Source organism: Aythya ferina (assembly GCF_964211825.1).
Source record: "Aythya ferina genome assembly, chromosome: 7".
Taxonomy (NCBI): domain Eukaryota; kingdom Metazoa; phylum Chordata; class Aves; order Anseriformes; family Anatidae; genus Aythya; species Aythya ferina.
In genome coordinates, this window is record NC_140302.1 from 25,541,933 (window position 1) to 25,565,793 (window position 23,861).

The 23,861-nt window shown below is 39.1% G+C and overlaps 1 protein-coding gene across 1 annotated transcript in view; it reads left to right on the forward strand.

Moving 5' to 3' along the window:
* Positions 1 to 23,861, forward strand: part of CFAP58 (cilia and flagella associated protein 58) — a 56,823-nt gene that overhangs the window by 28,864 nt on the left and 4,098 nt on the right. Inside the window, exons 14-17 of the mRNA XM_084526688.1 lie at positions 1,657 to 1,768; positions 4,115 to 4,219; positions 21,026 to 21,145; positions 22,675 to 22,808. Of these exons, the coding sequence (XP_084382814.1) occupies positions 1,657 to 1,768; positions 4,115 to 4,219; positions 21,026 to 21,145; positions 22,675 to 22,808 (471 nt within the window). The remainder of the gene's footprint in view (positions 1 to 1,656; positions 1,769 to 4,114; positions 4,220 to 21,025; positions 21,146 to 22,674; positions 22,809 to 23,861) is intronic.

Genomic DNA, 23,861 nt, shown 5'->3' on the forward strand with positions numbered 1-23,861 from the left:
ACTGCTTTTTATTAGGCAATCCACAGTGGATGGGGAACACTTGACATATTTATAACAAACCCCTACACATTTTCAGAGCTCTTTCCTTCCAGATTTATATGTAGACTTGCTCTGAGAGAAAGATTTAGTTAAATTTTCATTGAAGGTTGTGTTTCTTTAAAACAGAAGTTTAATAGCCCCAGTCTGATTTATCTCCCCCTACTCTGGCTTAATTCTTCCCTTCTTTTTTTAACCCTCCCAAACCTGAGGTGTATTCTTTGCTGACAGGAAATGATTGTGATTTTTCTGTAGAACTTGTCATGGTTTGTAAGGAGAGACAGCTATGAGAGACAGCAGATAACCATTATACTATTCTCTGTAGCTATCACAGTTTTGGGTGAGATCTTTAGCTTACCTTTATCAGTATAACTCCATGGCTTTTACTGGAGCAAATTAACTTCAGTCTGTGGTTAGTCCCATTGACTCCAGTTTAATTATGCCAGTTTGATTTGGTGTAAGATAAAAAAGAAGTGGGCGCAAAACACTAACAACTGCAGTTTTCATTGACTTTCTGCAGACAGGGATAGGATTTGAATTTGCTGCCCAAATGCATTCAGCTGAAAGCCTATTACTGTATTGAAACTCCGTAAAGGTATTGAAGTATAGAGCAATGCATGCTGTGATGGTTGGATCAGTTCTTGGATGGAGAGGTGGATCAATCACATATTTTAATGAAGTCCAAAATTATCATGAAAGCTGTCTGTTGAAAGAGTCCATTTATCACTTGTGCTGCTAATTAGCTTCCTTGATTTGCCAATTGGAGATTTTTTTTTTTCCTTTTCAATAACCTTGTCCAACCCCACAGTTTAAAAAAACAGGTCTTTTTCTGTCTAGTGAGCTACATTCAGCACTAATGTTGGCAGAGAAATACTCAGTGAGGGAGTAGGTACATGGTGATCCTCCATTCCCCTTCCCCTTGAGGAAATCACAGTATACACCCACCAAAGTCATAAGGGTTGGACCCTTGCAGAATGTGCCTTGGTTTTCCTGCTCCTTCACTCCCTGACCCCAGCATGGGGACCTTAGTTGTCAAAGCTTCTTTGGAGTGCTCAATTAATTTTATATTCAGCAGCAAATCACCTCTGGAGTCCCTTGACGAGAGGTAGAAAGAGAAATCAAACTTAGGTTCTCTAAAGAACAGTGTCCATCATAGTTAGGCCATACATTATGCTTTATTTACTGGATTGTGTGAGCCATGTAGTTTTAAAACCTTCGTTCAAATACCAGCTGTCAGATTCAGTACAGAGGTAACTGGGTATGACACCATAACTGTGATTTGTAGGTTACTCCAGATGAATTATGAATTAACTGCCATTCTAGCCTTAATGTACACGGAAAAAATTGGGCGATGATATCCATAAGGCTGTGAACTAGATTTCCCAGGAACTGATGAAAAGTCCCTTTTTTGAGTCATTCTTACTAAAATGAATGAAGTGTTCTACCTGTGTTATCTTATGGGACCACCTGTATGATGTTATTGGTGTTACTCACAAGAGACACTTTGCCAGGGCTGTAGTGCGTGGAAGAATGGTTTGTTAATGTTCATATTAATACCTTGGGCATATTGTTTGGGTCTTGGTGTGATTTTTTGTTTGTTTGTTTTATTCTCATCTTAAGACAGGAGGTTCATCACATGCGGAAGGAGCTATTAAGAGAACAAACTCGGTGCAAAGTTCTGGAAGAAGAACTGGAGAATCCCTTGAATGTTCACAGATGGAGAAAATTAGAGGTGATGTCTCAGCATCAAGTTCCCAAAGCCCGCATTTCCAAATCAGTGACACAGCACAAAGCCTATTTACTTTACTGTTATGCAAATTATGTGGAAGGGCAGGCAGGCTGAAATTTCCATAGTACCAATGGAACAGTTAACTGCTGAATGATTCCCTCGCACAATGCAATCAGTGTTATTTTTGTGTCGTTTTCTCAATAAAAAATTGCAGAGGGATTTGTAAAGAGCCAGTAAAATGCTAAAGGGAATAAGAATGCATAAGGTGAATTTACAAGGAGGTGATTCCTTAACATGGATGAAGTGAAAGAGGATGATAGGGGAAAGGTATAATCCTACTCTCACCAGTTAGGTAGATTTATGTGGAAAGAAAGGCAGGATTAGAAAGGATCATAGAACAGGTGGACTGGGAACAGACAGACATGAAGTCAGAAGGTAAATCACATCTGTGAAAAAAGGAAAAGGCCTCCACATAAACAGTGGTGGGGTTTCAAAGATAGCCATTCTGGGTAACGTCAGGTCAGCTGTTATGTAAACAGCAAATCTAAATTTTCACACTATTTGAACCTGCCAAATGAAGGGGAAAAATAATAAATCTGTCAAGCATAGACCAAATATATGAACATCAGTTGGCATTACTTCATTTTTTCAGAGTAAGTCAGAGCCAGCTGAGATTTCTCTGTTGCATGGATCTCTGATCTGATGCCAGCCTGGGTTGCTTAGCTGCTCTAATAACGAGTGGTTACATGCTAGTCCCTACAGAAACAGAGCTGAATATTTTGGCTGTGCTTACTAGTGTAATAGTTAATTTCTGTTCTTTCCATGCAGAGCTTAAAACTGAACAGTGTGATTAGCTTTTCACATAGAAGAGAGATAAAATGCAGGATGTTGAAGACCTCTAGGTACAATCTCTAGTAGCTCCACATAACAAAGGGAAGTCAGGCCAGTGGAAACATCTGGTGGTGGAGGAAAGAATTTATGAAGAAACCGATAATGGGAAATGATGTCTTTCCATTCTAGGTCACTGGTTTGTATTTGGAACACAGAAAGGCCACCAGATGGCAAAGTCCATATGAAATAATTCTGATGGGGTTTTGGTTCAGTTCCTAATGAACAAACACCCTCGCATCACTACAATTGTCACAAATTAGCACCATGTTTGGGCAGCGCTATAGAAGAATCAAGGACTGAGTGGGCCATGGGGACTAAACTGCTTTTTAGCCAGGTTTCTCAGGAAATGTTGTGGGGTTGTGAGTGCTGCATGCATATCTGTGTCAGTGTGTCCCAGTTACACTTGAATTGATTAGTAAATTTAGAAAAAGTCTGTTAGAGGATAAAGAGTCATGAGATATCAAGGTCCTTATAAATACAAGCAAAGATGCAGAGAGTGAATAATTATTGGAACCTTTACTACAGTGTGTTTAATCATTATGGTCCACCAGAGAAACCACATGAGAAAGGAAGGACCATGTGGGAGAGATGTGTTGTGAATCTCCCAATTGGGGAAAAGCTTCAGTCAGAATTTAATCTTCAATAGACAGTAAAGGATCCAATAAGATACAGAGAAATGGAAAAGTAAGCTTGGCTAGCTGCTCCCCACAGAATTGTTTTCTCCTTAGAGATTCTTCCAGATGCAATCTGTGACAAAAGAATGAAAATGGAAGAAGGGTAGAGAGACGTATGCTTGCTCCTTGTCTTTACAGGCTATGTAGACAGAAAACAGCAGTGTACTGGCAACGATCTGTCATCTTTTTAAGCGCTTAATTCCATTGAAGAATGAGATGCCACAAATGCAGTCACCTTAAAGCCTCATAGTAGTTTGTCAATATACCCCCCTAATTTATTTTTAACTTTTCAACCTGTTTCAAAAGACTATATTGCAGTTATTTTTTCTTTTGCTCAAGAGAAAAGTCTTCTGCTCCTAAAATCCCAGTTTGAAGTTTTTAAAACAGAGGGAAGTATTTGCACTGCTCTATTTATTTTAGGGGTCAGTTTCAGCTTCTGCTTAAAACCTAAACTAGCCTCCTCTTTCTTCCCTGCTGCATGGTTCTGCCAATCCATTGTCTTGGGTGTTAAGTTTTGAAGGACTCCAATGTATGTTGGATGTTTTAGAAGGATTCATAAGGTTAATGCTATTAAACGTGAGGTTTTCAAGAGGCAGAGACTCCAGGTTCAGGACTCCTTGAACACATGTCCTTAAAAACAAACAATTCAGTCCCTTATTCCCCTCTGCATCTCATTTTGTATTTGTCACTTTTGGACACTTAAATATTGTGGTTTTAATTTGCAAGACAGAAACACGAACTTGTTATAATGTATAATTTTTGATACTGCTTTGCTCTCATCTAGGCCAGTGACCCAAGTACCTATGAGCTGATCCAAAAAATACAGAGGCTACAGAAGCAGCTTATCAGCAAGACAGGCGAAGTGATAGAGAAAGAATTGCTCCTGCAGGTACTGCAACATACATAGGTAGTTGTATCTCATTAACATATTTACTTAGCCTGCATTATCTGCCTGCTCAGATACGTTTCCAGAATGTTACTTGTATGCATGGCTTTGAATTTCTTTTGCATGCCCCTTAAATATCTTTAGATGGCAGCACTGACTCACTGAAAGAGAAGAAATAGCATCTGATTAGTTAATTTTTATGTTCTGGTTACTGATACCTGGATAATGCTGAAAAATAAAATTAAAGGTTTGTTTTAGTTTATTCATGTTGTACATTAGTCTTCAAGTCAGTGTTATATTTTTCTGAAAGGCTTTTTTTGTCCTTTTAACCATGTCTGTTATGACCAGGACTTGTGAAGAAAAATTCCTGTTTTAATTTCATTTGTGCTTAGTTTGTTGTTTAGCAGAAAGAATCCTGCAGAGTTTGCGTGGTTTAGAGTCACAGAATCATTTAGGTTGGAAAAAGACCAATAAGATTATCAAGTCCAACTACTGAATAACATCACAAAAACACGTCCCTAAGCACCACATCCACACGTCTCTTAAGTCTCTCCAGGGGTGGCAACTCTAACAACCTAAACATCTCCTGATACAACCTGAGGCCATTTCCTCACATTCCATCACTTGTCACCTGAGAAAAGAGACCGACACCAACCTCACTGCAACCTTCTTTCAGGAAGTTGTAGAGAGCAATAAGGTCTCCCCTCAGCCTCCTCTTCTGCAGACTAAACAACCCCAGTTGCATCAGCCACTCCTCATACGTCTTGTTTTCTAGTCCCTTTTCCAGCTTCATTGCTCTTCTCTGGAAGAGAACATGTTTAGGTATGTTCTTCTCTGGGCCATGTTTGACTTTGTGTTGAACTTGTCAAAACAATCAAATACAATAAAAAAGACTGTCTTTGGGCTTCGACTGTAGATGTCAGACTAAGAAATTTGTCTCCTGTCTGGCAGCTTTAGGCATAGCTATATATTGCTATCTGTACATACGATTTGAACATCTTGGTTTTAAATAACCTAACATTCTTGATGCCGATATTGGGCATCACTCACTGGCTAGTAGAATGTAACCTGAAGGTCCTTCTGTCTCAAGAAGAAGCTCAGCAGATGTTATCAAGACAGGGTTTGGCCTCCCTCTTTCTCCTTTGTTTTGTAGAAAAACTAGATCTGCAATTTCATTTTAAGGTAAAGTATAGTGTTATGCCTTTGCTTGAAAAATGTGATCTTTATTACCTAGTGCTGAAATGGTGTCAGTAAGATAGTTTGTTAGCTTAAAAAAATGGAGTAAAATAGCTTCAAATTTGCTGTGCTGTACCCATACACAAACTCAAATCTCTCTGTGAGATTTTTATGTACTCTGTTGCTTATGCTGCCTTATCCTTAGTGTGCTCCCATTTAGCTATTATCCCTAGTTAAAAGTAAAAAAACTGAGTTATAGAGTTACTAAGTTGTCTGCCCAAGAAAATGTTTGAAGTAATAGGCATTTGAGCCTATGTTACTATAGCAGCCATTGGCACAATCTTTCCATCTATGCAGCAGTCCCTTCTACAGAAACTCTGCTTTTTATTGTTTTCCTAGATTTAAGTCAGAGTTTGTCTATCTGATATTTAAGTGTCATATCTAGAATTGTTAATGGGATCCTTTGTGTCCTTAATTCAGGCATCAATTTCCTGTGCAGGAATGCTGAAATGGTCTTCTTCCATGAGACTGATGGCAAAGAAAAGGCCAAAAATGCCATGCTCCGAGTTATGATTGGGTGTTCACCATAAACATTTCTTAGTTCTTTTCTGGTTTGCCACAGTGTTTTTGAATCGAACACTAAGACTGAAATAGAGATCTTTCATAGCAAGGAGAGGTAACCAGAGATGGAGGACATTCCCCAGCAGATTTCCTCAGAGGGCTGCATGTCCTGCTTAACAGGTCTGTAGTGGAGGGCTCTGAAGTTGAGTGTACTGCCTGAGCTTCTTCTGCTAAGTGGCTGGATAACCTCAGACAAGTCATTTTATTGTCCTCTGAACTGCTTTTCCTATATACAAGTGACATAATCTAATGACCACAGCACTGGAACTGTAATGGTTGTGGGCCAAATCTCTGCATCAAAATGGAATAGAATTTCTATTATAAGTCTTTCCAGGTAGTCAGCTCAGTTCAGTTCAGTCTCTTCTTACGTGCAGCGGTGGAGAAATTGTTGAAGGCTTGACCTGTTCCTAGTTAGCATACTCTTCCCTGTATTCAGAGTCAGAGACTGTAGGAGCTTAGGGATACAAACTTAGGAGGCTCTCTTTGCTTCCATAAGTCATACCTCCTCTCTCCCAGTCATCCTCATCCACATTTTGCCCTGTACAAGGGCATAGCCATTATGTGTATCTGCTTTAAAATGATCTCAATCTCCTGTTTGCTATCTGTAATAGTTTTGAGGTGTGTGCAGCCATCATGCTGGCAAATAGGATACTTGCTGTAAGTGAAGCTTGTGAGCTTCTCTGTCTTTGATTTCTGCATGTGCATATTATGAAACTTAAATTCCCTTACATCAAAGCGTAGTAATAAAGTGGTGTGGAAAAAGCTATGTGGATCGGATATTGAATGTTAAAGACACCTTTGGAATCTAGAAATAACCCACGTCTGCAAATGGCTGAGCCCAGTGTCAGCAACCTGCAGTTTGATTTGTAGGGTATTCACCTTGCTGCATCCTCATGCAAAGCCATAATGTTTGTGTAAGAAAAAATAATTCCATTTGTATTGTATGCACTATACCTCTGTCTTCTGACTGATCCTTTTTTTTTTTTTTTTTTCATAAATAAAAGCAGGTTTATACAGGGAACAATCTTTTAGGATGAGCTGGAAATAAGAATGGAAATTTTTGTTAACGAAGGATCACAGTATATGGAATCATATAAAAAAAAATCTACTTATCTTACCTGCTCCTGATACGTGTTTGATCATATCCTTTTTAGTTAGCTTTTTCAGTATTTCTCACCTGCTAGTTCTTTTAAAAATGATGTAGCTGTAAAATCATGCTACGATCCATACTATGTGATTAAAAGAATGATTCGCCGCATTTAAGTCAGGAAATTCTGATTGCTGACAGTACTCTAGTCCAGGAAGAAGCCAGCTTGACTCTAAAATCCCATAAAAAATATCTTTCTTAACCTTTCATCAGACATTTACTGAGAGAGATTGAATATGCAGCATGATGAATGTTTATTTTAGAATGACTTTTCCAAGTTGAACACTTTAATAGAAGTGTAGAAATATTTCTCATGTTTTAGAAATTATTCAATTAATTAGCTTTTAACCTAACAGCTCTTATACATCAAATAAGGGGGGACATCCTGAGACTTTGCAGAGTAGATGCAAAGCAGTCGCTTGTACTTTCTCCTTTAACTTGAGGTATTATCACAGCTGTGAGCTGCTGTGCAGATGAAAAATGCTGTCTTAAAAATCAGATCCCAAACTGAGGTCTTAAATACTTATGGTCAATAAATACCCGACAGCATTTTTGCCAAACATCAAAAACGCTACTTCAGGGTTAGCCAGCTTCCATGTTTGAGTCATTGCCTTCTACCTGAATTTGTGCAGTTAAAAGGTACAGCATTTTTTGATTCTTTTCTAAACCAATGAATAATACTGCAGTGCTTCGTGGAGAAATATGTTGCGTGTTAACCCAGGGATTTCAGTGATGGGTGAAGGTCTTTGTGAATGCATGTGGTGTGAGCAAAATGTGCTGTATTGCCATAAGGTATAATTATTAATAAGCAGAAGGGCTCTGTTGACAAATCCTGAACACACACACACACACACACACACACACAAACAAAAAAGATACTCACCCACGTTATATATATAAGTCCCCTATGTGACTGAAGCACAGCTGCATAATGAACAGTGATATGTGGTAAGCACACAATGTACACAGTGTATCCATATTACCTTGCTATGATTATGATTAATGTAGTTTTACAAAATGATCCCATTGCAAGTGAATTATGCATTGCTTTATTTGTTTCAAATTTAGTTCTTTCTCTTCAGAGTGAACTCCTCTAATTTGATTTTATGTCTGACTGAGTGGAATTTTATTCAGCTGCGTGTCTCAGAATGGATAACTGTGGGAAGATTCGCATTATATGTCAGCTACCTCAGTTGTCAGTCATCTCAGAAGATTGGTCATAAATGTAAAAGAGACATGTGCAACCAATATTATCTATGGAGGGGGGAGGGAGACAAAGGCAAGGAGGGAAAGAAGGCGGCTGTACATACTCCAGTGATACGTATAAAATCCAGCCACCTGTGTTTCATTAAAACCTGTAGTACTGAGAGTATTGTTCTTATATATATGTTAATCATTGTCATTTTAAGTTGTCTTAAGTTGTCAACAATCAAGGATCAGGAATGAATAGTTAGGATGTGATGCTTCCAGGCCATTAGCATCTTGAGATCATAGTTTCAAAGAGTGCGAGGGCAAAAGGCATGATTAGCTCATGTATCTGACTCAGATTGCACCCAGATAACACCCACGTGCCCTTGTACTGAGCCAAAATTTTAGCCAAGCTCCAAACCCTCCAAAGAACTGATGGTCCCATTGACACAGAGTGGGAAGTGAAGAGGAGGCACTGCTGTCTCCAGTATAAATCAGCAGTTTCATTTCAGGTACTGTAACATACAGGGAGGAGATGTTCTCTGTGACCTTGGGCAGGTTACCGAGCTTTTCCATGCCTCACCTCAGGTAAAATAAAACGGGAATAAAATAATTTCTATGCTTGTAGCGGTGTGTGAATGAATATATTAAATACATGACTCAACTCGGTAGTAACAATAGCTAGCTAAACACTCCAAATAGGCAGATGTTTTATTTCTTTTGTGCTAACTTGGTAGTAGACCTGTTGTATCCAATTTGAGGTGCTTGTTGCTATAGTGTCTGAACAGATACATAACCATCTTTTCTCAGAGCTGGTAGCGTGGTGTCATAAAGAAATATGTGTTAAACAGTGTGGGGCCATGTGAGTTTATGCAGGCTGGCACCTGCTGGAGTCAAAGAAGTTTTCTTCCAGCTAAAGGAGGAGCTCTAGGATTTGCTTCCATGTATTTGTCATAAGAAACTTTTCTGCCCATTTATTATATAAAATACTGTTTTTTCAATCTTAGATCATTTTTTTTTCTCAGCCCAGCTCACAAAAACCTCTTGAAAAAAAAAAAAAAGTCCTCTTGAAAATCATTTCTTTCCCTAGCTTGGCAGTTTCATAAAGCGTGCTTCTGCTAGATTCTTCATTGGTCTCCTAGTGCTTCGTGTAGCTTTCTCTATACAGCATGGAATGCAGCAAAGTGTGCTCAAATGCTGAGTAAGAGATTTTCTCATCAGACAGCCTGCTAGGGAAAATGGGAGAATATGCTCCTATTACCTGCCTTTATTTTGGTGTTCTGAAAGCCCAGTTTAGTTTTATTTGAGGTATTATCTGTACATCTTCCAAATGGCTAAGATTTACTTTACCCTCTCAAAACTGGCATTTATATACTTCTGGTGCTGAGTAGAGATTCTGGTGCTGAGTAGAGATTCTGCGTGGAATTTGAGAGCAAAACTTACTTGGATGTTACATGTGGGGTAGATTGTCTGAGTTGAGGATTTTTTGGGCAGAATTGTCTATTTTCTTAAAAATAACTGCAGTCCACTTCAGGAAACTAATGACTGTAGAATCCCAAAGAGGATTCTACAGAGGATTTTGACCTGCCCGTTATTATTTCTCTGTCATTGTGCCTTCAGAGAGATTTTAGTGGAGGTAGTTTGGGAGAGAGCTTTGTATGCACTGGAACTTACAGGTGAACTGCAAAATCCACTGCCAAAATACAATCCTTTCTTTACTACTCCTTTATCATTCATATATATAGTCAGCCTTTTGAAGGGATTTTTCAATGTAAAAATGACAAGGGAAAATTTCTTTTTGGCTTTTTGTATTTTACTAGGACTTGGCTCTTTGCTATTTCCTGGAGGATTTGAATTCCTCTGGAAGCACAGGATTAACACCCTATCTTGAGGCTGAAGCTAGCAGTTCTCTCAGCCCTCAATTAAAGTGTTGAGTATATTGAGCTTTAGACCCTTTCTATGCTTAGAAATACCATTCCTACTGTCAAAAAAAAAAAAGTTAACGTTTCTGATTTAGCTTGTACCAACTCTCAAATCACTGAAGACTTCCCTGCTAGTGCAGTTGCATCTAATTGCATAGCTAGCAGCTGGCATAGCCACGTCAGCACAAAGAAATCACACTGCTAACTGAGAAAACTAAGCTGGCAAAACTTTTAACCATTGATCAGATAGTTCCTAACACTTAAAAGTTGTCCTTTCATTATATATATATATATAAAAATAATCTAAGGGACGTTATGTATCTTAAGGAGGAGGAGAGCATAGCACCTTGTTGAGTGTAGCTTTTAACTTTACAATTCAATTTTCAGTTGGTGACCAGAATTTCAAGGGATTTATGCTAAAATGTAGAAACGAGAAATACAGCATGGATTCTAGCCCAAGATTTACTTTTTGGCTTTCAGCTGAGTATGAGTCAAAGAGAAAAAAATAAATTATTTATGCAGTGCTGTGCACGGACAAGTAGGAAATAGGCACTGGGGTGTCAAAGGCCTTGATTTAGAAACTGGACTCTGAAGAGAATCTGTTCTTTTTTCAAATGAAAAATAAAGTATTCTCATGAACTCTGGCTATAACCCTGTTCTAATGAGTGACCAGTAACAAATGTCTAATTATTAGTACAACATTTTGAGCACAACAGTCTCCTGTGTTAGTGCCTTCAAATTAACCTCAGTCCAGTGCCTTGAATCTGGTTTGAAGTGGAGTGACCAAGGCAGTGTGAGATGACACGTGGAGGTACTTTGTGTGTCGAGTCACTCTTCAGGACTACATTTTCATGTTCTTTCCTTGTTCCATTCTTTTATATGCCTTTTGTTGTACTTGAAACGTTCATTGATGAGCTAGAGTTTTGATTGAGGATTTTAACTTTGCCTGTAAGGGGAAATGTTTTGTATTTTAGTATTGGTGTTATCTTGGAGGATTACGTGTCTTTCAGTGATTCTGATGGGGATTTTTCTATACAGAATATATTCTAATATTAATTCTATATAGAATTTGTTTAGTGCCTTTTACTTTGTCACCAATACTCTTTTTCCATTTATTCATTTATTTGCTTTCTCATTTGCCCTAAATGCTGATCGTGTATCCAGCAGGGTTCTGTGAACCGTTCACACTGAGCAAACTGTAGGATCACTGTGTTAATTCTCTGTGCAACATACATGAGTTCATATGCAATCCTGTACTGATGTAACAAAATAATCATGTTTTGTAAACAGGACAGATAACAGGGTCACCTGTGTGAAAGTCTCTTCAGGGTCTGCATATCTACCTGACAGTTTTGTGTAAGCCTTAAGAATGAAATAGGGATGTGAGGGCTATTCAGTTCTTGTGCTAGCTCTCCTCAGAAGGCAGTCGATTTCTATTTCTGAATATTTTGAATATAGTCCTTGGCACATTAGTTTATTTTAGCCCTTCTAATCTCAGTCCATCTAGAATTAGAAGATGTTCTATGCTATAGAAACTTACAGCATGACAAACTGCTCTTCAAAACATACTGACATTTACATTCTTTCCCTCCTCCTACAGACGCTGCAATTCAAATGGAAGAGAATAAAGTTTTCCCAGGGAAATTTTTTATTGTTGTTGTTTAGGGTCTGTTGTTTAAAGAGGACTTTCAGAAACGAGGGAGGAAAGGTGATGGTCAGTTTAACAGCATCAGGTGAAGATAATCAGCTGCTCTGTACAGTAAGAAAGTATTTTTCCAATGAATCTGCTAGTGCAAATGTATCTGGCACTGGAAATGGGAATCAAAGCAGATTTCTTAGCACTCAAGACAATTTTGGTGAAGAATTACCTTAGTGGAAGAGTTTAACTCTTATTAAATCTGTGTGGCACAGCATTGCCCTCACAAACAGAACAGATTTCCCATGATGAAGGGTTTTGGACAGAAACAAGGTGCAAATTTGATTGAGAAATTAGAAGAAAACAGGTCAAAATAATAACTTCTGGGTATCTGTGCCATTTTAGCTGCTCTCATGGTGTTTTACCAGTAAATATTTCAGATGCTATTTACAAAGATGAGGATGTTGCAGGTGGAGTAAAAATCTCTTAGGGTTTATGGGCAGGGAATGGATATGAATATGTAATATCTTTTTAAAGGATTTTAGGAGAATTGATATATTTGCTTGAATTTGAGTTCAAAAAGAGAGCTTTAGTGGGTCATCAAATGCCATCCCTCCACACCACACAAGATTGATTTAATTGCACAAATACCATCCTTGATAGATGAATGTCAAGTATAGATTTGTTTCCTGCATTTTAATACAAGTACTGCCAGCCCATGAATTTTAGCATACATGGGCGAGATTGTTGGCTGGAAGTATGCAGTGGTTTGTGGTTCTGATTTTTTTCCCCCCACACTTCTAAGCTGCTGCTGTAATCCAGACCTGTTGTTTCTGACCAGCAAAGAGCAGATGTATTGGCCTACCTGGCATGGCAATTTTGGGATCATGGGAGACTGAGTTTCATTTCCGTGTATCTTCCAGGAGTTTTAGTGAGCTTTGGCAATTCTTGTAGCCACTCTTTGTGTCCAGACCCTTTTGTAGAATAAGAGGATCACTGCCCTATCTGGATGCAGTGCTACAGCACAAGCACATTAAATGTTGAACAGCATTCAGACAATGAAATGAGGAGGGCATGCAAACACCATAAGGTAGAGAACATCGCTATTATCTGTAATCTGCATCGGAAGAGCAAAAACAGCGATCACAAAATTATTTTCTTCAAATACTTTGCATTTGGTTTGCACTTAGAAATCCAAAGTGTGGACATCCTGTGTCATTAAACTAAAAATATTTTGTAAAATGAGCTATTCCTGAAGTTCTGACTCAGACAGAATTGCCATTAGCTTCAATGATTGTTCACTAGAGTAAATCTTGAGTAAAAAGTTCAGGAATTGTTCCAGTAAATGACAAATAACTGAAAACAAACTTGTTTACTCCACATTCCTGTATTCAGCATGTATCTGGGAAGGAAATAAATCTGCTGTGCACCTCAGGGTAAAGTGTATTAATCAAACAGTTATCTTGTTACGGGAAAGTAAATGACTCGCTGTGCTGACTGCATACATTGCTACGCACAGAGTTAGCAGTGCTGTTAGCAAGCCGATACTGTTAGCCATCCAGAAGCTGCCAAACAAGAAAAAACACTAGAAGAGTGCAACAGCAGTGCAGCAATACGTTCACAAGCCCATATTATATATTGTGGCCCAGAGCCAGCTGCAAATCTGTATTTTTCAGATGTGCCCTTTGGCAGGTGTTCTTCCATTGAGGCAAGTGTGTTCTGCTCCTCCCTCGGCAGCAGGATATGGACAATATGCAGCATCCCATGCAGTGGTGGATTATTATTTTGTATGATATTCACACACACACGCACACAAAAAAGACATCCAACATTCATGTGTGATATTCACACAGAAACGCACACCAAAAATACACTAAACAGGGACAGACAAGGTTTTACTAATTTATTGCAGATCACTTATTTTCATTCTTACAGAAGTGTGAATAGTAGTGTTGGGAAAATGTGCAGGATGATGCAGCAGCACTAAGGTGGTTTGGGGGCAATTAGCAGCAGGCAGGCAGAGTCACTTTAAAAATAATATATATATATATAATATATATATAAAATATATATTTTTAAAGTAGATTAACAGGGGAGAAATGGGGACATGGGTATAGAAAGAACTCTGTTTCTCCATTCACAACCCATGAACAGGGAGACTCTCTGCCAGCTGGGCTGCTTCACTTGGCCAGCTGATCCACATCCTCTGGACTCTGAGCTCAAGTCTTCCTATGCCTGTCTTAGCTATAATCTTAAGCAGGGGATGGCACACATTATCACAGCAGTTGTCTTTACATGAACATTAGGATTCTCTCTGTCTTTCACCCTCCATTAGTCCTGTTCCTCTGAATTTTAAAAACAGATGGGGAGCTGAAAAAGATCTCTTCAAAGTATAGAAGTGGTCAGCTCTAATTACAGTGAGACTGAGGGAAACCATATATTAAAGCATTCATGATTTCAGAATTGCCATGTGTATTTCTTAGATGTGCTGTTATCTCTTAATAGGTTCCAAAGTGTAACAGGAGACCAATCTTTCTTCCCTGAGGTCCTTGGCATATGTAGGGAGCCACTGCTATCCTGTCAGAAAGATGTATGTAGGCTTTGCTGCCTTGTTAGGAGGGTATTTGTAGGTTTAAGTGGTGGCTTGACTTTGAGGCAGCTGCTCAGAGGTAGCGGTTCTAGAACACCAAAGGACTTGAAGCTAAATGCTCTCATCTTTCAGGGAAGTCTAAGGATCTAAGTCAAGCGGGTGATTAAAGAGATGTAGGTGCCTAACTTACAGATAGGTATTTGCAGAAGCAGATCGACAGTTTCTCTGATCACCCTTTGAGGTCATTTGTCAGATCAGCCCGAAGAGAGAGCAGGAGCTGGGTCTGCTGGGAATCCCGTTCCCAACCCTCCACCTGCAGGAGCAGCTAATCAGTAGCAGCACAGCCTTGATAATTCTTTTTTGATAAGCCTGTTATTTTTAAAATCAAATTGGCTATTGAGTTGTTAAAATACATGTTGTTACACTGACATTAAAATACAGAGTTTTTAAGTCAGATGGTATACATTGGCAGAAGAGGCTCTTTTGGCTCTGTATGTAATAATTATTGGCCAGTAAAATATTTTCCCCCATTTTCCTTGCAGACATATTCACTTAGAATATTTAGATTCCTTGTTGATAAGATTTATATCAACCTCTGAGTCTCCCTCAGGACACTCTAGGACAAAACCTCTACTAGAATGGGAAGCCAAGGTTTGTTTAGTGCTCTCTTCAGCCCAACTGTCAAGCTGCAGGCACTGGGGATGTTGCTGGAAAATTCACGTCAATCCGTGCTGCGTCACCAGTAATTCTCGGCCTCGAGGAGCAGCTCACCACGTCGCTCTCCTTTTGTGTGTATACAAGTCCATGTGTGTTCCTGTGCACACATAGGGAAGAAAAGCGGATTATTAATTGATCATCTTCTGCAGTGTAAAGGATAGACCCTGAGTTTAAACGAGCTACTCTGATTAATGATTTTATAAACTCTGCTGTAAGGCCGATAGTAAAAAGGGAATTGCTGCTATTATTTCTGCAAGAGGCATCCATACCATTTTCTCCTTCTGAAAGCTTATTATCTTTGTGTGTCAGAGTTCAGAAGTCTTGAAAGGAGAGGAGGATATATAACATATTTGTTTGTCCACTGGAAGAAAAAAAAACAAAAACAAACAAACCTGCTTTCCCACACACTTCCGAGGAGAGATGCAATAGTACCAGTACCTAGCAATAACAATAAAAAAAATAATAAGTTGCAATTGCACTTTGGCTGGAAATGTTTGTGCGTAGTTGTTCCTGGAAAATGGTAATAATGTAGCATTCAGCTCTTATTGTTATAAAAAAGAAAAAAGAGTCAGGGGTGAAGACCTAAAAAGATGCTCCAAGGTATTTTTTCTCTCTCATTAAGTTGTTTTGAAAATGCCAGTCAGTTTGGTGCAGTCTGTGCCAAAGGAAACAGATTTGCTCTGGAGAAGCATTATTATCAACTGGAGGGATAAGTCATCTCAGACAGGTTTAATTTAACTCCGTCTGGTGCGGCACAAATTTCATCAAAGGAGGGGAAATGATCCCAGCCTTTCCTTTGGTGGCAGCACTTCAACGAGAAAACCCCAAGCACCTCATGCAGTATTTGCGTTGCGGCTCAGTGAAAGGACTTCATTGTCCTGTCCCAAACCCAAATTAATTTGCTCAATAAAACCCTCACAGTGGATACTTAAAGGAGAGTGTAGATGATGAAAACACATGCTGTTCTGGGGAACTGCTTGCGTGCAGAGGTGTTTGCTGATGGATGTGGAATAGACAAGAAAGAGCAGGAGCTTTTGAAAGGTGTTTATTGAGAAAGTTTTTACTGCACATTTCTCACAGCGCTGGAGGCAACTTTCTCCTATTGTTACAAAATTCGTGAAGGTTACCGTATGCTAATTTGTTCTATGCCTCATAAAACTCTTCATCATAGATGTCCTCAGCCAACAGCTACTGTATTAGCTACATGCACACACCCAAATAAGCATGCAGCTTATAAAGATAAAATAACTATGATCGGATATGTATTTATCGGTGTATTTAATCCAGAGTCCGGTGTCCTGGTTAAGACTTTGGGATAGGGATCACAGCCCCTTAAGGGTCCTCTGCTGCTTTGTGGTGTCCTGAGCTGAGCACAGCTCTGCTGTTGTGGTTATACTGCCAATAAACCCCCCCCAGCGATGACTGCCTTGTTTTCCTCAGCAAAGCCATGAAGAGCTGTGATGTGCTTACACAGTTACTGTGTTGCTTCCTCCACCTTACTAATTAAAAGAAAGATTTTTAGGTAGGTTGCCACCATACACAAAACAGCTCATTTTTTTTCTGCATCTTTATCTTGCTCCTTTATTTATTTTCTCCTTTAGCTGAAGGCTGCCAAGCTTCAGTTACTGGAGATGGGAGCTAACACAAATGGAATTTACTGTGATGCAAAGGATTTGGGACTTTAGTGGTTTTGTTTATTTATTTTTTTTAAAATAATTTGTGTGATAGAAAGCTTTTGATGAATAATATGATTTTTATGGGCCTGGTGGAGAAGGCTGTCGGTGTGCAGCATGCCGGGTGAATTTGTTGAATTATCTGCTTGGGAAGACAAGCTGTTGAAAATGAGAAAGCTGGGGCTTCGTGGCCTATTTCTGCTGTGAATACATCTTCATTAAACACAGGGTCATCCATCGTGTCTGGCTCAGAGTGATACCCTGGGCTAACTAACAAGAAGGGTCATTTCAGGAGTTTCCTAGTGTCTTGCTGAGGGAGAAAATGACATAAAATGGAGGCTCATTTTTTTTTTTTTTTAGAGCTAATACCTGGTGCATTGTTCTGTCCCAGCATTGCTGACTGCTTCCTACTCCTTGTTGAAGCAGTGAAGTGCCTCGGTGCCACTTCGGGAATGTCTGATGGGGCTGATGGTCCCTGTGGCATGGAACAGCACTGGGCTGTGCTGGTTGGCAGAAATAGCTGCTTTTGAAGCAGGATCGTGCTTGCAAAAGTGATTCTTCGTGCTGCAGACTGACCCAATTTGTGGCCACAGAGTCCCGAAGAATCAATTGAAATTTGCCAAACACCAGCCAGTCCTCTGCAGAAGAATACTGCTTTTTCTCAAGACTCTGTAGAGAAAGCAGGCCGGGAGAACTGTGTGCTCTGGCTGACACAGCAACTAGTTAAATTTAGGGGAAAGCAGCAGCCCTGCCTCCCCCCCCAAGAATTACTGTACTGGAGACTTAGAGAAGCAGAAACATATTGTCATGGCCTAGCCTAAAGGCAGATCTGGGGGCTCCTCAGAGCTCCCCTGGAAAACAAATCTGAGACAGAAAAGGCTGTTCTAAAAATAATGTGGAGTTTTATTTACACAACTTACTCAGCTGGTATTCACAGAGGTGCTGAAATTCTCTTTGGAATGCCTGAAATTTGACTGTAACCCTTAATCTGAGACTCCCAGTGTGCCCTACGTACACAAAATGAATGTGCCCTCATCTCTCCACCATAGGCTTGGTGTCACTTGTGTCATAAAGCAATGAAGCTGGTTGAAATTAAGGGCTCAGTCCAACAGCCAAGCACCTGCTGAGTTCAGTGGGAATTTTGCCACAGGAAGGATCACATAAAGAGCTTGGGTACTGGCCTAAACCTCATTTAACAAAATTTGCTCTTTCCAATGAAGGATGAACAGCATCAATCTGGAGTTGTGGAAAGATCTGGTGGATCTTCCTTCACCTCAAAGTGTGTTTGTACTTAAGTACTTTTCATCTCAGGATCATGTAACTCTGGCCTGATGTACGTTGTTGTTGCAGCCTGTGATGAGGACGGATGAGAACGTGAGGGGAGGCAGTCTGGGACAATCCAAAGAAGTGTATCTTACACAAACTTTAACACATTGATTTATTCCTGCACAATGAGTGCAGGATTTCAGGTAGCTTTTGCTCCAGCTTCATTTGCACAGCCACCAACAGAAATAAATGGAGTTTACTGACTTCTACTTTGGACAAAATACGATATTGCTTTTGAATTACTGCATTACTGCCACCCCACTCATCACTGCTGACTTACAGTTTTCTTGGAGAGAACCATTGGGCTCTCTTCGAGACGTTAAGGAACACACGTGCATTTTATTTGATTCCAAAAAGCAACGTAGATCTATCTTCTGGGGGTATTAATTCACACACTATAACTGAAAGCTTTTTTGAATACATCCCACTTACTCTGGACAACCCTGCAGGTCTTTCTACTATACCTGTGGTATGTCTGATATCTGGGTATTTCTAAGCTATCTGCGTGTAACACAAATTGCACAGATTGTCTGTCATTCCAATAGAGCTAGAGTATTACTGAAGCCAACATTTTAAATTATTTTGTGCTTTTTCTTTTCTTTGGGCATTCTGATTTCTTGTAGGTTGAGATAAAAGTATCTGCTTTGAGGAATACATTTTTGGTGGTAGCATCACAAATACTTTGTAACTAATAGTTTATATACTAACATACTCTGGTGGTTACCGCTTTAAAATTAATTGAAATTAATTGATTTTTGTCTGCATCCTAGGATAAAATGACAAAGTATAGAAATACCAACCCGTGCATACAAACTTTTGCTGATGAGGAAAGGAAGCACCCAGGATTTTTTGTCAATGTTTGCTGACATATGGTGCTTTTAACACAGTAGCGAATTAATTGACTAGATGTAAAAGAGATGGACAGTTCTTAGCAAGGAAGGACAGGATCTGCATTATAAGACAGCTGGTTCTGCCTCTGTTGGATTATGGAGACAATATACATCGGAAAGCTAACGAGTCTCTGCTGCATAAGATAGATTCTCCTTATAATAGAATTGCACACTTTGTCTCTAAATGGGGTTATTATACACACCATTGCACAATGTTTGAAGAGCTTGGTTGGCCCTTGTAGAGGGTTAGGAGAGAAATAAATTGGAAAACAATTGCACATAAGACCTTCAATCCATCAACTGCTCCATATTTATCCAAATTACCGTTACAGTGTTCCAAAATACAAATCTGTGATACATTCAGGGGTGGAATGTTAATACTGACTGGCCAGATTTGACAAGGCAGATTTTTCTTTTGCTGCTGCTTTTAACTTGCAGTAAAATCTTGCATCCAGAGGAAGAAGAGGTGGTAGTGGCAGCCACTTGCAGTGACACAATAACTCTCCACTGAGAATGAATTCTCAATTTAATTTTTGCCACTATGCAAACTACAGTCTGAGTCTCAGGAGGTTTTGATTTTTCCAGAGACGAGCTGTGAACAACTTAATTTATAAGGAGCTCTTCCTCAGTCACATGCAGAATGTAAGGGTGAGGTTTGCAAAAGTAAATTATGATTTGAAGTGCTTTCATTTTCAGGTCTGTTAGTGCATGGTTTTCAGAAATTGCAAAGGTCTAAAACTCTGGACACCTTATGCGCCTGAATGCTGGATACCCAGAATTTTACATATTCACTGAGCAAAGTCAAATTCTATATTATATGGCTTAATTCCCCCCGCCAACAGAAGAAATTTGGGGTAAGAGTTGCAGTCAGCACTTATAAAATGCCAGCAGAAAGGGGTTTTGTCAAAGCCAGTATAAATAATCACATAGCCGACCTCCAACATAGCATTTTTGTCATCTTCTGTTAAATCTTTTGTCTGCTAGACCAACTTCCAGTCAAATACCCCTCCTTTTCACTTCAGCTCTCCAGGTACCAGACAATGATCGGATCTTGCTAAATAATGTTAAATAATAACAATCTTAGTCTGACACGGTAGATACTAAAAATATTGAAATCTGCAAAGCTACGTGGGTGGCTTTTTCAGTGCTTTATTCCTCAGTCTGGAAAAAAGTACATCCTCAAAACCCAGTTCAAAGCAGCCTTTCAGTACAGAAAGCTGCAAGTGTATCCACGGTGTGGTTTCCATTCAGCCATGGTTATATCCCACTCCAACAAGTTCTCTTATCCAACATGAAGAAGACACAAGACAAAGAAAAATTACTTGGTGGTAGTTGTGCTAGTCGTAGTTATTCCTATCCATCTTTTCCTTCCCTATCCGAGGTTCCCCTCAGTTAAGATTTATATATATATGAATATATGTATTGTGTATATGTATATGTGCTTTGCAGGATTTTGTGTAGAAGAAGTTGTTATTTCTTTTGTACCTTCCTTACCTGACGTTTTTATAGCTAAACACTTCCTGTTGGGTGAAGCTATGACCCTTAATGTAAGGTGATGTGGCTCATAAGAAGAAAAATTGGAATAAACACAGTTACTAGTAATTAATTCCCCACCCCTGGATACTTTTCCAGGGCCTGTTTTATGTTCTCTGTGGTAAAGCGTGCGCACTGATGACAGTGTTTAAGAGTATTTCATTTGTTGTTCGAACTAGCTGGATGTTTCCCTTAATGAGCTCTCCCACTGCTATCACAACAACTTTAAATACCTTATGGCTAGCAAGGAAAGACTGACACACAGGCAGATTTGTTTCTGCAAATATCTTCTTGATTGAGTTGCATTTTTCAGTGCGGTTGATTTCATTGCAGGTTGTGCTGCTGCTATAGTAGAAGGGAAAGTTCTTATACAACTGTCTTTTTTTGTAGGAAAAGGAAAAACTATATGTGGAATTGAAGCATGTCTTGGCCCGTCAGCCTGGACCTGAAGCCGCAGAACAGTTGCAGCTCTACCGGCACACTCTTCGAGAGAAGACTAAACAGCTGAAAGTAAGAAATGTCCTTTCTCTGGCTGAGGGTCTGCCAGGCTTGCAGAACAACTTCACTTGTGATTCTGGAGACCTAGGTTTCAGGAAGATTTTCAATGATCAGTGTGCATGCCTTAGTATATTAGATTAGGAAAAGAAAGCTAATTCTGCATCTCCCCAAGGGAGAAGCAATAGCATTAGAATATCTTTTTACCACATTACATTTGTTTATTTTATTAAAACAGAAGAAAAGTCTTATTAGAATGTGTGCACAGCACAAAGCTGTAAATGTTTCTTGTGCACAGACATTCTGTGACACCATCAGTTTTCCATTAAGCTATTCTCCATCCCTTTCCTTAAACTGTTGAGATCTTTAATAAGCAAAACCATTTCATTTTCTTCTTAACAAGATAGTGGGAATATATTGAGAATCCAGTCTTAAATTACTGTTATTTCTCTTGGAATGCATACATATATATTAGACTTGCAAACTTTATGGTGATGGCCAGAGTAACCTGTCCTAACCCCTTGTCACTAAAAGTGAAAATTTCTTGATTCAGAAGGAATCTTGAAGAAAACTTTGAGAGCATGATATTAAAAATTGAGTCTTTGATAGCACGAGTTGATCTTCCCTTGTTCTTGCCTGCATGAATGATCAGTCTCCCCAGGAGTTCATCTGCTTCTGCAGCTCCTTTCTCTGTTGCAGTCATCATCTCCTGTTCACTGCATCATAATCATGTCTATACTAACCATGAGGAAAAAAATGCAGGAGCAGATGGGCCCTGAGGAAACAAAGAGGCTGTTATGCAAATCTTAGCTTTCCATGGAGAAGAAAAACAATGTATAAGATGTAAAATAGAAGCCAAAGTTTAGCTAAACTGGATGTGATTTGAAGTTTTCCATACGGTTACCGTTTGTCCATCATGCATTCAATTGCTACTGTTTATTTCAGGCATAGTACGCTGTAGTGTACTGGTGTGCTTGTCATTTTGTGGTGCCAGGTGAAGTTTTTCTCCATCTTAAAGAAAGAAAACATACTATGTGTACTCCTACTTTCTTTAAAGTTTACTGATTCAAATGGAAGTGGCATTTTATTCATATTTGCATTGCCTGGTGCTACTTTGCTCTTGTGGATTTAATTACTTCATGTAACAAAGTGGATCCCTATGAATAAAGACCATTATTACTAAATAAAGTCCTGTATTATTATTATTATTATTATTATTTTTAAGCCCTTCATTTTGGGTTTTCACCTAGATCTGTGTCCCAGAACATTAAGAGCTAATGTATGTATTAATATAATTCCCATAATGCCTGGGGCATATTTGACATTTTTTACTGTAGTTAAATTGCATAGCCTTAAATTTGTAAACTGTCTTTAGTGGGTGGAGGTGTTTGAGTGAAACGCGATGGAAAATGGAAATGTGGTAGAAAATGGTGATGTCATACGTGGTCAAATGTGAAAGACAAAAGTGCTTATAAAAGTACTAATTTATGTTGAAGCAAAACTGACATCTCCTTTTTCTGCTTTTTTTGTCTTTTGTTTGTTAGGTTTTGTCCTCAGAATTGAATATGTATGAGTCACAGAGCCAAGAATACAAATATGAAATTGAAAGGCTTGCCAACGAGCTTCTGAATGTGAAAAAGAAATATCTGGCTCAGAAACGCAAGGAACAACAGGCCAAGTATGGGAGAATAACAGTTTTGTCTATACAACTTTCTGCATAAACCAACTTTTTTTTTTAAAAAACCTGGTTTACCCTTTTGATCAGAACACATCCAAATTTGACTGAGGTGATGTGTAGTTTTGTTGCCTAACTTTCCTGGTGTTCATATTTATATTACTTCAGTCTGGTCTAGATTTACCATGATCTGTGGTCAGGTAAAGAACATCCAGCAGTGATACTGCTGAGGTATTCTCCAGTCCAGTTAAATTATTCATGCCAATGAGGAGGTGCCCAGAAGACACAGATTACTAAAAACAATGTCATTGTTGTTTCCAAAATGTGGCAGTTTTGCCTGATGACTATCTCCTTCTGGCAGCAGATATCATTGCCAATGGTTGTAGAGAACATTCCCCATCCACTTTGTTTCCTTCCTACATGCTGATGGAGGAAAGTGAGCAATGCTGAATCTGGGTTTGTCAGATGTCTTACCCTTTTGAGGGGAGAGTTTCCTCGTAGGTAGTTGTCTCTCTCTTTGTGGTACCTCCCTGCCAGCCTCAGTCTGCAACTGAGCATTCAGCTGCTCCTCTTGATGAAAAGAAAATGACTCGGATCTTAGTTGCCTATTTTGTGGCCTATTAAAGTGACTTAATTTGCAGAGGCTGGGAGATGAGGCTATTCTGATAATGAATCTCCAGTCTGGGACACCAAAACTATTAGTGACTTATGAAAATGGAGTTATGGGACTTTTCCTCTTAAAAGGAAGTTGCTTAGATTTGTGCAATCAGATGATATGATGTTTTACCGAGTTTTTCTGTGTATGCCTTTTGTCTTTCCATCCCTTTCTTTCCCCATCCTCTCCCTTCCTGGCACACCAAAGCCAACAATTCTCTGTGTTGCTGAATATATTCAAAGCTGACAGTATCTATTTCTTTCTTAGTCATATTTCAGGCAGCAAACAGTTTCAATGACTGAATTAGCAAAATAGCCAGTGATAAACAGTGACTTTTGTCCCCCTGCAAATTGCATAATGTTACCTTCATGTTTGGAATTAGCAACAATTGTGCAGTGCTA